General features: G+C 40.0%; 1 protein-coding gene across 1 annotated transcript in view; it reads left to right on the plus strand.

The window, feature by feature from the left end:
• The window catches only part of LOC117490433 (actin-binding LIM protein 3-like), a 46,191-nt gene extending 30,702 nt beyond the window's left edge, over positions 1-15,489 (plus strand). The window contains exons 9-23 of the mRNA XM_034140182.1: positions 184-264; positions 778-939; positions 1,064-1,093; positions 1,582-1,690; positions 2,031-2,129; positions 4,058-4,108; positions 6,529-6,666; positions 6,788-6,852; positions 7,177-7,318; positions 9,921-9,950; positions 12,513-12,568; positions 12,814-12,883; positions 13,043-13,050; positions 13,904-13,984; positions 14,473-15,489. Of these exons, the coding sequence (XP_033996073.1) occupies positions 184-264; positions 778-939; positions 1,064-1,093; positions 1,582-1,690; positions 2,031-2,129; positions 4,058-4,108; positions 6,529-6,666; positions 6,788-6,852; positions 7,177-7,318; positions 9,921-9,950; positions 12,513-12,568; positions 12,814-12,883; positions 13,043-13,050; positions 13,904-13,984; positions 14,473-14,586 (1,236 nt within the window). The 3' untranslated portion in view covers positions 14,587-15,489. The remainder of the gene's footprint in view (positions 1-183; positions 265-777; positions 940-1,063; positions 1,094-1,581; positions 1,691-2,030; positions 2,130-4,057; positions 4,109-6,528; positions 6,667-6,787; positions 6,853-7,176; positions 7,319-9,920; positions 9,951-12,512; positions 12,569-12,813; positions 12,884-13,042; positions 13,051-13,903; positions 13,985-14,472) is intronic.
• Positions 15,490-15,592: the final 103 nt, after the last annotated feature.

Raw genomic sequence — 15,592 nt, forward strand, 5'->3', positions numbered from 1 at the left:
ACATTGTAAGAACACAAGTAAAGATAACTTTCTCAATTTGTAATCATCCATGATAAAGATTATCACTTTTATGGGAGCAAGAGAAAGTATTGTTACTATCATCATTAATATGTTACCTTGAGTATGTAATAACATGTCTTTTGTATATTTGAGCTAACTTCCCTCTCCCACCTGTCCCACCAGCTGAGGCGCACCTCGGAGACGGTGTCCATCTCTTCTCCGGGTTCCTCTCCTCTCCTCGGCTCCCCTCACCGGCTCATCTGTGTGAGTACCGTCGTCGCCATGGTTACGCCATCAATGCTATGGTTACGCCCTCAGCTGTCACTGTCACTGCCGTCAATCAAAATCCAACCAACAGCGACAGAAGCACAAAGAGTCGCTGACAGCTCTCTCTGCCAACACTATCTGTCTCCATGCAGACTCCCTGCTCTCTCCCCGGCTTTATTCTGTCTGCAGCAACGTAGAGCCATCATTATGTGTCTAAAGTCAATTTAAGACCCGTATTTTCATTTTCTATTACCTAATTTATAGTAGATTGGTCTTAAGTTGTTTGTAAATTGTCATTTATCAAGGCTTTAGGTATTTTAATGTCACATACTCACTAGTTTATTTTTGTCTACTCTGTCTTTGTAAGTTTTAACTGTTTGTTCACACCTCTCTGTATCCTTCTGTTTCTTTTACTTCATGTCTGTGTATGTGTGCATTTATTTTCCTAAATTTCTATTTACGCCCAATGTTCTACTTCTTTTCCATGTCCTCTCTCTCCCTCTCTTGCAGTCCAAAGGCGACGGTGAAGTGTTGGACTATAAGCAGCTGGCGGCTCTGCCCCGGGTCAAAGCCATCTATGACAACCAGAGGCCTGACATCATCCCTTATCAGGCGGACCATGCACACACACACAACTCTGATGACACTTTGGAGAGATACAGCTGCGTACAGGTACACACACACATGCCCACAATCAATCATGAAGTTACCGCATCATTTTTTTATTTTAAAACTGACTTTTTGTTTAATAATTCATTTGAAGACAATATACATTTTTTTTGTTTTTCTCATCCAGTCATTGGGCTCCTTATCAGCATACTCTCATGTAAGTACTCCATCCACCTCATGTCACCTCACATATACATTATTTCAGTGAGTTCTGCAGAGGAAAGTAAACAAATTATACATTTTGGAAAGAGAAAGCTCAGTTGTCACGTTGGCAAATAATGATTCTAATGATGGCTGCCTAGAAGGTAGGCAAAACATCTCAAAACTGACAGATAAACTACAACTTGTTATATTCAAACATAGCTGTTTTGGTGCAGATCATTCTAAGTTTTAGTGTTAATGAAGCTGCTCAAGCCTTCTATTTAGCGCGTATCAATCCTATCCATATTCTGCCACAAAAAGTAAGTAATCATATTTCCCAAAATGACAAACTACCTCATTCAAATTGTGGTTACTTTGCAGTTAAAAGGCCTATAAAAGCCTTAAAAACTGTGTACTCTGCCATCTTGTGTAGTATCATTTGCTGCGTTTAGTAGACCGAACACATTACTCTAAGGCAGCCTTTCTCTATCTCTCTCTCTCCAGGATCTCTTGGACGGCGTTGAGCTGAGGACGAGGCGTTCCAGCTCCACCTTCACTGACTCTCCCTCACACAGCCGCCACGGAGGCTCCCCCCTGCATTACTATCTCCCCGGTAATGTGCCCACTCAAGCATATACATGCAACACACACACACAGACACACACATATGTACACAGAAAACAGGAAGTCCCTAACTGGAAAGATGTTCGAGCTCTTTGAGTGGGTGTCATGTCTTGTTCAAAAGCATCCCCTGTCACACACACACACACACACACACACACACACACACACACACACACACACACACACACACACACACACACACACACACACACACACACACACACACACACACACACACACACACACACGTATAATTCATCAGTGTGTTCGGGCCATTCTGTTGCTCATGCTTTGGTTTCTCTCACTGTGATTGGCTGCACTGGCTGCAGGCAGTGAGAGTGGCAGGAGTTCACCTTATTACAGTCAGCCCAGGTGTTCCTCACCCACCACCACCTCCTTCCAAGCCCCAAAGCATTTCCATGTGCCAGGTAGGCCGTCATCTGCAAAGCTGACCCCTGACCTGTTGACTAACCTGAAGTTACCAATATCAGATTGTAACCTCACCCACCCTCAAATAGAGTTTAGACTCGATCTAACCATTAAAGGGGCCCTATTATGCACATTTCAGGTTCACATTTGTATTTCATGTCCTCTACTTTGACATTTTTACTTGCTTTAATTTCAAAAAGCTCTTTATTTTTCTCATACTGCCTGTGCTGCAGCACCTCTTTTCACCCTCAGTCTGAAACCAGAGCCCAGTCTGCTCTGATTGGTTAGCTGGCCGGCTCTGTTCTGATTGGTCAAAGGCTAAGAGATGTCCCGCCCCTAAGCCTATCACGTATAATGTGTTGGAGCGCTAGTCAAAAGTAGCGCGACACAGTGATGTCATTATGTTAAGGAAGTAAACAAAGGACTACTATCACGGTGTTTCAGGCAGGGGGGGAGCTGATGGGAAATACACTTTTTTCAGACAATTTACATGCATGAAAATCTATATAACACACTACAGGAAAGAGAAAACCCCAATAAGCATAATAGGGCCTCTTTAATCATCACAAGTATTTATATTTAGCTAGAACCCTGACCCTGACCCCAGAACCAGAGTATAGCTCTCCTAACCCACACAATCTCATTCCTTAGTGACCTGTTGTCATTTGAAATAACTATCAGCATAATTACAAGTACTGAAGTCAGTTGTTGACAGAAAATGTATTTATATACATTTATTTTGATAGGATTTTCCATTTTTTTCCATTTTAAATGATTGGCAATATCTTTGGGTTTTGAATGAGTGAAACAAAAACAACATTAAGACTCTACTTTGGGCTGTTTGGAACTGTGGCTGGAATTTTTCACTTTTTAGTTTATATTTCATAGATCATCGCTCCATAAAACTGTACAGTAGTTATTTTGTTTTACTCCAGCAGGGATCCTTTGTCTGATTTATCTTACTGATCTGCAGCTCTTGTATAACATATGAGCGCTTTAATCTAACAACTAATACCAGATCATTTGATTTAAACACTCCCATCAACCGTCCATTTTATCAACTTAATGCCTCTCAACTCCCTGAACGTTTCAATCTGTCTTTGTTCCCTTCACTTTGAAAGGCCTTTGCTTTTCACTGCAAGCTGTGCATTTGGTTTCCCTCCATCATTCCCTCCTTCCTTTTCCATTTCTCACTGAATGTCCCCTCTCTGGTTTTTCCAAGGCTGTTATTCCTTGCCAGCCCCTGCGATAGCACTCCCTTCATGCTTTTCAACACGGAGCGAAATGTATTTGGTGGATGCTTTTATCCAAAGTGCTTTGCGGTATGACAAGGGCATACAAATGTAGCTCTGATGGCCCACTGGGAGTCAAACCTCTAACTTTGGAAGCTTTAGTGGTACACTGTGCAGAATTTGGAAGTATTTATAATGTTTTCTTATTTTAGTTGTTCTTATATTGCAGTAATGTGTAGTAGTGCTTATCCAGCACTCAAAACCACCATTAAAACACAATTATCCCCCAAATACGAGCTACAAGGTACTACTGTACATGCTCCTGTCATTTCTGATTCTTTCTCTCTCCTCCACTTTATCTTTTCCATCCGGCCCTTTATCCACCCTTCAACTGCTCTCCTCCCTCTTCTTTATTCCTGTGCCATCTGCTGCTCTATCCAGTAATAAGCCTGAATCTGTATTAATCAGCCTCTCCGCACGTCAATCAGGTTGTCTGGATGCACGGCCGTATCTCCGCCATGGCAGTTTATTACCCGCGCTGTCAGATTTACGGTTAAATGTACACCATTTAATTGGTGGGACAGTATGAGTAAGGAAATACAGACTCCTCTCCTCTTCTTCCTCTTTTCCTCTTCTCTTCCTCCTCTACTCTTCCCTTCTTTCCACGCTCATCCTCTCGTTGTTTCTGTCCTTAGATTCTGAGGACACCAACATCTACAGGAAACCCCCCATCTATAAAAGAAAAGGTTGGTGTATTCCTCACAATCTCGTCTTCTTTATAGCTTGTGTTAGGCTGTCTACCTGTCAGCCGGTTGGATGTAAAAGCATTCTCACTATGACACATGCTTCTGTTTGTCTCACTTAATGAATCCGTTAGATAAAAGATCTGTCCAACATCTGGTGCTTCTGATGACATGCCATTCTCCTCTACAACTCCTCTCAAAATACAAACAGACAGAGGAAGCTAAAGCATTTATTTTGCAATCCTGCACAGGCTGCAGCCAAATGTTTTCTCAAATAATGCTCTTTGGTTGATTATTCATTGTCTAGCCCTGGGTTGTAGGGTTTATAGGCTCTAACTCTTGCCCAATATTTTGATTTGAAGTTGGAAGAAAACAAAAAATATAAAATATCCTTAGATAATTCCATTTTGATTTACCTTAATTGAATTACATTTGCTTCAATTACATTCGTTGTTTTTGCTACAAAAGGTTTTACTTAGTACAGAGACATTTCTTCTTTGTGAAAACATTATTTTTACTGTCTAATTGGCGAACTGAAACAATAAGTACGAATTAAACTGTCCACCTGACACTGATCGGATTCACGAGTCACCTTTTTATTAAAGTGAATGTATACAGGAACTGTAAGTAAAGACACCTCAAAATCAAGTTGCTTAAACATAAATTAAACTTAAACACAGATCTTCATAGCAGCCCTTATAATTATCTTATTAAGGGGAGTGGCTATCTGCCAAGATGTGACCGATCCATATTCAATGTCATAAGTGTTTCTCCTACATTACATTCACAGTGGGCCACCTGCTTAGCATTACAATCCCTGGCCTTACAGTATGTTACCTTAAAAATACAAAACTGGTTAGAAGAATACATTTGTAAAACAAGAATACTGCATTAGTTACAGAATAGATCAAGGCGGATTGTAGTATTCCCATCACATCACAACCATCATTATTTATTGGAGTCTAAATATGTGTGCGATAATAATGTTACTGTCAGCTGACCTGGCTAAAACCAAACAAAAAATAGCTCTGATGGTGGGTAGACGTGGCCACATCAGAGATGAAACTACAGTTTTAATCTGCGATTCAAAAGGTGATGTAAAACTAAGAGAAGCAATGCCAAACATTTAGAGTGTGTGGGTGATCCATCAGCGCTCAGATGGCAGGTCGGACAGACTTACAGCGCCCCAGAAACAAAATGCTGACAAGCCTCTCTCTTCCGTCTGAGCAGGCAATCTGTGATCTGGGCTCTGTGGATGAATTTTGGTTTACAGCACAAATCATTTATAGAGCAGTTTTCATATTAAGGCAAAGTGCCATAATCAGGTTTATACGATATATACTTAGTGCCATAATGTATGTCAAAGTCAAACCTGGCTGCAGCTCAAATATAAAAGCAAGCGTCCTAATAGCAGATGTAGCCATCAAATGATTACAACTGAACGTTTTATGGTTTTCTTTAAGTGCCTTTTAATGCTTCTTATAATATGTTAGGTGTTTAGATATTACCAGGTTCAGGGTGTCAATGTTTCCCTCAGCCAAAAAATATCCTGCATGAAAGTCCCATTTAAACAAGGAAAGATCACCTCATAATCCCTTTCTGAATACAAAAACACACAAACAGGAGACATATTGCTATTTGTTGTGTGTGTCCAGTGTAAGATCTGATGGTCCAAAGATTAAAGGACACATTCATGTATTCACAGCATCAGTAGAAATACGACCTTTCTTATATGTCACCCTCACGCTCTTTCCCCCATCTTAACAAAAGCCACAATTTCCTTGAAGATATTGCATCCTTTCATCCTCACAAGGAAAACATCAACCTTAACAACTTTGCATGCTTACTGGAAGTTTTGCATCATATCCCATCTCATCATCTCTGACCTCCTTCTCTGTTCCCTTGCTTTTGATGCCTTCTCCTCCTCCCTTCCTCCCCCCTGCTGTGCCCCCCCCCCCCCTCTCTGTGAGTAAATGCACTACTTTGTCCGTCTTGTTTCTCCTGCATGCACACACACAAAGAAAAGACACAAAACCTCAGTTAGACCAACAACTAGCAAAACAAATAATCCAGTAAAGCAGAACATTTGTTAACTTCCTTGCATCATGGTTGACTTTTCCTTTCTCAATGCTGTGTTTTTTATTTGAAGCATGTCAATTAAAACTTCCATTTTTCCCCATTAACTGTGGGGTTTCTTTGGAAGTTCTTTCTTGTCCGATGTGAGGGTCCAAGGACAGAGGGTATTCATATTCTGTACAAACTGTAAAGTCTACTGAGACAAATGTAACATTTGTGATATTGGGCTATATAAATAAACATTGATTGATTGATTGATTGAAATTAGCTAGCAATGCTTGGGTGAAAAAGGTTTTGTGATCTCACAAATTGTGTTGAGGATTTCTTGTTTATTCCTTCTCCCTCAGACATATCTGCCTCTCCGACAGTCTTTAAGAGTAAGACCAATGAGAACCTCCTCAATTCCAGTCGCCTTTCCACCTCCAACTGCAGCAGCATTTATCACCCGGACTCCAACTACTACCCATATACCGGCTCTCCAAAAGGTTAGGCTTCCTCCTGTTCTAAATAAAAACACATTTCTGCTAACAGACATGCTTAGAAACCTCTATTTACTCTTTTACCTCCCATCTCTCTCTGACTTTAATTTCCTCCATTTCTCTCCAGTCTCCAGGGTGAGGAGGTTTTCTGCCGGAGGAGAAGAGGATGGATGGAATCAAAATATTAACAAGGTAAAAGAAGATTCTCCTGCTTCTCCCTTTTATATTTAAACTGTTAATATTTAATGAGCTAGGTAATTAAATGCCACTTTCCAACCTCACCAGTGGACATGATGCTGCTCCTCTCTCCTTCTTTCTCCTTCCCTCTATCCATCCAAACAACAACCATCGCCTTTCCCCATCTCCTCCTGCTCTATTCCATCACCATATATCGACCCCTGCATCCATCCCACTTAACCACCTCTTATTGCTCCATCTATCCGTCCATTTTCCCACCTTCTTTTCTGGCCCCTTTATTTAACTCATCCTTCTATTCCTCATTTTTCCTCCCTGCAGGGAATTGGCAGGATGATCCTGAAGGAGGAGATGAAAGCGCAGTCCGGTCGTCACGACAATGACCAATGGAGCAGCAGGCGCAGTTCCCGCTGTAGCAGCAAGGAGGCGCTGAACAACCTCGCCTACAGCTCTCTCAACGGCTGTAAGTGTGTGTGTGTGTGTGTGTGTGTGTGTGTGTGTGTGTGTGTGTGTGTGTGTGTGTGTGTGTGTGTGTGTGTGTGTGTGTGTGTGTGTGTGTGTGTGTGTGTGTGTGTGTGTGTGTGTGTGTGTGTGTGTGTGTGTGTGTGTGTGTGTGTGTGTGTGTGTGTGTGTGTGTGTGTGTGTGTGTGTGTGTGTGTGTGTGTGTGTGTGTGTGTGTGTGTGTGTGTGTGTGTGTGTGTGTGTGTGTGTGGTGTATTTGGTCACTTCTTTAAATCTGAGAGAAAGTGCTGCTTTTGTATATTTACCTACATGTTGTATACTTGACGTCTATTTGTGGCTAATTAGCGCCAATAACAAAATACTGTTGAGGCTTTTGAGTGTTTAGATATGAATTTAAGTATTTGCAAACCCTAAAGTTTCCCTGTTGATGGCACTAAATAAAAAGCAGAGGGATCGACAAAGTTATTACAATTAATCTGGACATGTGTTTACCAAATATCAAGGCCATCGATCCAACACTTCAATACCTTGCATACAAAACGTTATCAAAACCTTATTCCTGGGGCTACAGGAAGAATTAGGCAGTCATCAAAGTAACCAGGTGTATCCACTGGGAACCATGAATGTTTTTCGAAACAAGCCAAAACTGATTTAAAGCATCATTGTAAACTCTGCTTTTAAAAGTAGTTAATAAAGTAAATGCAGATATGATCCTTTAAGGTTGTTTGAGGTTCGAGACTGTGTTTAGGTTCACAGCTAAATATTTAATCTGGTTCAGTCAGGTTAATGGTGATGATCAGCCTGCGTTTGTAAAAGTTTGAGATTAGGACATTTATGTTTTCACCATTTTCCTCGAGCAGTAATCTATATTAGTTCTCTTATTGTTCCCAGAGACAAAAAAGGAGAGACTCAGAGAGAGAAAGAGGGAGCGTGTGTAGGTGGAGGTCAAATGGGAATAAAAAAGAGAGTGTTAACAGGAGAGAGAAGGAAAGAGCGAACGAGATTGAGAGTGAATTTTATTCAAAAGAGTGTCGGAGTGAGAAGCTACTGTAGAGCAATTTAGAGCCGTTCAAAGAAGATGTATGACATGAAGCTCCGAGCTAAATCAGGGTCAGAGAGCGGTGTGGAGAGAGAGAGAGGGAAATGAGCTCTGTGCACAGTGAGGTCAGACAGAGAGGTGTGGATAATGTGTGTGTTCACTGCTGTGTAATCACTCTGGGTTTATAGTGTCTGCTGTTATTACACTGATGAGAAAAATACTGAGAGGTGTTTGCTCATCTATTCTTCAGAGGAGGTTCATTTCTAAATGGGATGCCCACAGTTGGATAGAAGCAACACGAACTCCTACTAAATAATGGATTGAATGAATTTGCTCCATTCTAGGGATGGTGATAGCAATGTCAGTCAGTTGGGCCACCACTTCAGTACAGAGAGGAATAACTGATACCATTAGATGAATTGCAATAAAAACGTTCATGGTCCCCTGAGGATAAATTCAAATCACTTTTGGGAATCAATGGGAGTTTAAAGTTTTTTTACTTACATTTGATAATAGCTTAACATCTACGAAACGGATTGGAACACTTTTAATCAGGCATTTATGGTCCCTAATCGGATGAACCCTAATTACTTTTTGGATCCCGTGACTTTTCCTCTAGTGCTTTCATGAGGTTCACCTCTGTCGTTATAATTGAAAAATCTCAATAATTGCCATGACACTTGATACACACGTTCATGTTCCCCTCAGGATGAATTATAATGACTTCCATCTATTGACTGGTCAACATTTCAGTGTTCAACACTTTGGTTTATAACAAAATAGCTGTCAAATTAATTACATTGCCCTCAGCTGTGTTTTATATTTAGCGCTAAATGGCTATTGTTAGCATGCTAACACGCTAATCCAAGATGGTGAACATTGCACCTGCTCCACATCAGTGTGTCAGCAATTTACTGCAAAGCACCACTGTGCCTCAGTTCAACCCCTCAGAGCTTTATCATATCATTAGTTTTTTCACTTATCAATTAATATAATAAAAAGATAAATGTTATATTTCTATTTTAGTATTCCGGCATCTCTGTTTGTAATTATAATCTGCTGCATTTTAAGATAATTATTTCTCAAAGTGTGGTGGTTGGTTGCTGTAAACATATGCGTTTTTAACGTGCGGCTCGATGCTTCATGAATGTGCCCATGCTGCTTCATATTTAATATGATGTGTAGGTCGCGATAGTGACTTGTCGGCATGTTGATGCTGTCAGGGGCATATCTTCACACAGCTGATGTTTTATCGATGTCCCACAACAGCTGGCCTTTTTTATTTCCCTTCCACTAAAAGCTGCCCTCTCATTTCTGTTTGTCCTCTTACTATGACAGCTTTATAATCTCATGTAGTAACTTCACTTCCATAAGAGCTTCTAAACCAGTATTCAGGAACAGGTTATATCTGCTAATGCTTCTTTGATAATTGATTAGGACTATAAAGTTTTGACTTATGATGCAACAGAGGTTGTATTTCCGAGGTGTATCTGTCATGAAATAATGAAGTGTCCCTTGTTCCTTTTCTTCTTCTTTTCTTTCCTCACTGTTTCTATATTCTCAGCTCCCAAGTCCGTCTACAGTTTAGACAGCGGTGAGTGTGAGAGTGGTTCATTAGTGTGTTTCTGATATCGTATCTCTGAGGTCATCTCAAGGCGACGGCTCCACCATGGGCTATCTTCCCTCTGATCCTCTCCGTCCTAACTGTTCTGCAGCTCAGCTTTAAATCCGATTGTTATCAACTCTCACACACTCACACACACACACACGCACGCACACACACACGCACACACGCACACACACACACACACACACACACGCACACACGCACACACACCACACACACACACACACACACACACAGACACACGCACACACACACTTTATTTAGGGTTACAGGTGGGAATGTCTCTGTAGCTTAGGTCCGTGTTTAGCAGCTTTTCTTCAGCAGCAGGCACTGATCCAGGATCACTGACCTGAACCCCTCGGCCATCTGTTTGTCAAGCCACAGTGACACAGGACACTTTTGATTGTAAAGATAGACAAGTCCTATGAAATCACTTTATTTATCAAATGTGTGTTGTGTTTTTTTTATTAAGATCTCTTTCACCTAATCACTTGCATGAAATGTACCTACCTATACCTACCTACCTATATACATTGATACAATTGTTTCTCTGGTTAACATAATTAACATCAAGCTAAACTGTGACAGACATTTTCTACTTCCCTGAAGAAAGAAATGCATAGCCCTCAACATGAGTCAATTATGCAATACTTCAGATTTTGTATTAATACTTTTTAGTACCCAACACGTTAGCAGCATTTCTGATTGGTCAGCAGCATTGTAACATTGCAAAAAGAAAATTGAGAGTGCAACTTTGTACAAAAGTTTCAATCTAATTATTTAGAATAAAAAGTGTAAATGACTTGACTTATTGGTCAATGAAGCCTTTGCCTTAATGACCGTTGTTGAAAGATATAAATATTGAAAGATATCAGACCAACATCAATAAAGAGTCCTAACTCAATAACATCCCAACTTGGCTTCAAATATGTTTTTGGACATCATAGAGACACATTTTCTGTTCATGCACAGGGTCATATCATGCCAGGATCCTGCCATTAGAATAGAATAACTGATCAAAATGATTAAACAAATTGCTCCAAAACCTTAAGAGCAATGATTAAAATGGCAGCTGAGACTATAGACCAGAACTTGTGCTATAAAGACATTAAAACTTGCTACGGCAATTTGTTTTCACACTGTTTGGCATCAGGGCACAAACATATTTCTGAGACACGCCGTGACTTATCTATTCAACTGTATCTCATTTTTTTGTTGAAAGAGTGTTGTTGAAGGAAAACCCATTATAATTTTAGCGTCACACACACACTCACACAGCTCTACACACCAATAGTTTTGACTGCATCAGGGTGTTTTGTCTCGGCTCTTTGACATCGCTGTGTCATTTAATTCCATTGAACAACTGCAGTGAACAAGAGAGAGAAAGACAGGAAGAAGAGAATGAGGGAGGAAGGGGAAGATGAAGGAAGAGGGAATAGTGAAACAAAGATGTGAAAGTAGAAGTGAGAGAAACTGAAGAATGACTTGAGCGGATTAGTGTGACTCCACTGCCATCTGCTGCCTCACTGCATTAGTGCACAACACAAATACAGGACGCTTGGATGCTGCTGGTTACCAACGGTTACAGGAGAGATGCTACCATGCTGCAGGCGTGACAACAAAAGGAAATGCATATTTAAAAAAGATTCATGAAATCAGAGTTTTGGTAGGGTGTTCTTGTTCAAATATAAAATGGTGAAGAGAACAATATCTCATTCTATTTTATTTATTTCTATTAAAGGTGGGGTATGTAATTTATTTTAGAAACACTTTTTGTTATATTCCATGGAATGCTCTTAACATCCCGATAGCAATGAATATATTAAATGCTTTGACAATAAATACATAAAAAAATGTAATCTGTGGAAGCCGTGGCGCTGTAAAAAGCACGACCAATCATCTGAGCCGGCCCGGCTAAAATAACTGGATGGCCTACCTGCCTGTCAGCCTTCCATCTGTGCACAAACTTATCTCGTGCCCTCATTGGTCATGTGCGCGTTCGTGTGTGTTGGAGGAGGGGCTCTGTAAGGAAGTGGCAGATTTTTTCCGGTTGTGTATTTTCAAATTCTAGCGCACTCGAGCTGGTTTCTCCAAAATGACATACCACACCTTTAAGGGAGTAAATGTAACAACCATATCACATGTACATCACTGTGACATCACTACATAACACTGGCGCTTCTATTGGCTAGCTAGCGCTCCAACACAGTGTACGTGATTTGCTTGAGAAATCACAGCAGAGCCGGCCAGCTCAACCAATCAGAGCAGGGTGTGGTCTGGTTTCAGACAGAGTGTGAAAAGAGGTGTTGCAGCACAGGCAGTATGAGAAAAACATGTCACAGTAGAGGCACAAAATACAAATAAGAAACCTAAAAATTAGCATCATAGGGCCCCTTAACAATTCTAACCCTCCGGAAACTGCCTGTTTATAGAGGTACTGCACTCCCATTCATCAATTGAGTGTGTTAGTATTATTTTGCATAATTTCTGTGTTTGTTTATGCTTATGTGTTTATATTTGTTCTTCCAGACTCATGCATTGCCAAATCATCCTCGTTGCCAGGCTACGGCAAAAATGGACTGAGGGTAAGCAACCTATCATGTTAACTGTGTGTGATTTCTATGAGTTTACTTCCTGCGGCAAACTAAGTCAGTAACTGACTACTTCATATTGGTATTATATTTCTAATTGATACATTATTATACAGAATTCCCACTGATGGAACTTTCTATAGATGTAATATTTTATGATTTCTTTCTGCTTTGCTAGATCCTTTCCCTTTATCATCTTCTTGCTGCGTGTTTGCTAAACTGCTCTTGTTGCGTTCTAGCAGCCTGGCAGTGCGGGTGCAGATTATTACCAGTATGACAGCAGTAATGCAGTTAATTGGCAGATCAGAGGTAAGCCTATTGTACACTTTACATCTCATTATCCTCAGTCCTTCTAGTTTTCTCCCAGTGCATGTTATTAAGACTGTCTAGAATGATTTTAAAAAACAAGAATCAACAAATGCAGTTTATGTGACTGATATTGTAATTTCTCTCCTCCTTTTCTTGTAGAATACAAGGTAAGAAAGCCAACCATTACTGAGCTACAAATAACGTTCCGGATCAAAAGTAACAGATAAGGATGATGTGTTGCCTTTTTAAAGTTTACAGTAAACAGTGGGCTGATATCACTCAGTAACACCAACTAAAGCTGACTGCCTCATTTTATTAACAGCAAAGTTAACATATTAAGAGTATTTATATTTCTCACTATTATTCCTTCTCCATCATATCAAAAAGTGTAGATCTTCAAGGAAGAATATTCTATTATCTTTTTTATTACTGCCTTTAATGATAGTGAAAAAAGACTGCAACAAATTCTTAGTTGCACTGACTAATGCGTGCAATTAAGTGTAATGAGTATAACAACTCTAAAAACAAGTTTAATTTAAAGAGTCCACAGACTTAAAACAATGTAAAGCTATATGGAAGAAGAAAAACAAGCACATTTCAGCAGAAACATTGATGTTTCTTAATCTGTTACTCAGTGGTTATATACTTATATCTGCATGAATAATTACCCAAACGAAACAAAGAGACTTCATACATTTTTCTAATACATTTTAGCCTCTGTCATTGTTGTTAATACTGCTGTTTGCCACTAGATGGTGACAAAGATCAAGAGAGTCTCATGTGAATGATGTTGTCAATAAACTTCATCTGTAAACAATTACGAATGACCTTATAAGTGAAAGTCCCTGGAAGAAGCATCTGAATGCAGTTACATTTACAGTTTCTGTCAAAGGAACCGTGCTGAGTGTTGGTGCAGGAAGCTTGTAGGAATGGCAGATGTAAATGTAATTGAAACAACCCCTCAGAAGTGTTGACATGCACTTTTTAGAAATAATTTCCTTTTGTTTGTGTGTGTGTTAGATCTACCCATACGAAGCCCTAATAGTGTCAGTTAGAGGGCAGCAGCGTCTCCCGAGTGACGTGGACCGAGCCAGACTGGAGGTAAACCTCTACACGGCGCTTTAACAAAATATACTTTGATAAATGTCTTATATAGATGGACAACAACACAGACAGACTGACATTGCTATCTTTATACTCATGTCTTCAATGTTTATTGATCAAACTTCTGAAACAGACAGGCACATGATCGTAATCACTGACATTGTTGGGAAGTAACTAGTCAAATGTAACCTAAATAAATGTAGTTTACAGTTGTTGAGAATAAATGTGTAATTAAATGACAGTTACTTATATACATTATATTATTTTCAGTTAAAACCTTATATGTGGAAAACAACATTCATTCTGTCGGTCTGTTCCAATATTAAAGTTATTTTGAAGAACGTCTCATTAAAGTTTGACAGTTATATGAAGTGATAGAGATAGTTACTCTACAGGTTATCCAGTAGTCTGTAATTTAAAGAATAATAATAATAACCTTTCAAACACTGATCATTTCCTCTCCCTCTCTAAACGTCTCCTCCCAGCGTCACCTCTCCCCGGAGGAGTTCTTCAGAGTCTTTGGGATGGCCATGTCTGCCTTTGATCTTCTTGTTCAGTGGAAGAAAAACGAACTGAAGAAACAGGTCCGACTCTTCTGAGAAAATGAATCCATTAGAACCGTTTAACCCTAATACAGGACCATCGCCAACTCTGTGTGCTCCGGGAAATAGTCTCTGCCTGCTGACCCCAGACAGTGGAACAGAAACGGGATGAAAAAAACAGTCTGTCCTCCCTTGAGGAGGCAAAATTAAAACCGTTGGCCTCCTTATCTTGTTTGTTCTTCTTAAGCAATACACAAGGCAGCCAACTGGCCAAAAGGGAAGGAAAACTGAAAGGAGGGGAAGGAAAACTCGACGGAAAGGATAAACCTTTGAGAGTCAGCATATGGGCCGCACTGGATCTGCATAAAACAGAAAATGTCTGCCTTTCCATTTTTCTACCAGCAGATGTCAGTGTGTTAACAGTGGCAGTATCATGGGGACCAGTTGGACTGTAAGCTGACTACTTCCTACTATACTGAGGGTCTGCCACACTGCACCAAATGTACCTCCATGATGAAAATTAGGGAGAACGTTTAGGAAGCCGATATGCTGCTTGGAAGACAAACTGGCATACTGTTGGAGAGAAAAAGGATCCAGTTTTCTCCACTCAGACACTATTGTCAGGCACTCATAAACCAACGACAACAGTTTTGTTCACATTAGATTTAGATTAAGAGAGATTTAATACTGGCCTATGTTTGTTAATTTGATGTCAGAATTTCTTGAAGCCATATCAGTGTTTAACCTAAACACTGATTCTTTAACCTAAACACTGATTCTTGAAGCCATATCAGTGACAGACTGTACAGTACACTGAAGTGGTGCTAAGGTTTAATGTGAATGAACTGTGTCATTGAAATCAGGTTTAGTATTATACACTTAAAAATTAGACATCTATGTTTAGCTTATTTTTATTTAAATATGTCAGCTTTTTCCAATTCATACTGTACGTGCAGCACTCGTGGGGCGGCTCAGAATTTCAGCTGCTGGATTACATTTAAGCCAGACTGAAGTGTGTGTGTGTGTGTGTGTGTGTGTGTGTGTGGTGTGTGTGTGTGTGTGT

The sequence above is a fragment of the Trematomus bernacchii genome, unplaced genomic scaffold, assembly GCF_902827165.1.
Source record: "Trematomus bernacchii unplaced genomic scaffold, fTreBer1.1, whole genome shotgun sequence".
Taxonomy (NCBI): Eukaryota; Metazoa; Chordata; class Actinopteri; order Perciformes; family Nototheniidae; genus Trematomus; species Trematomus bernacchii.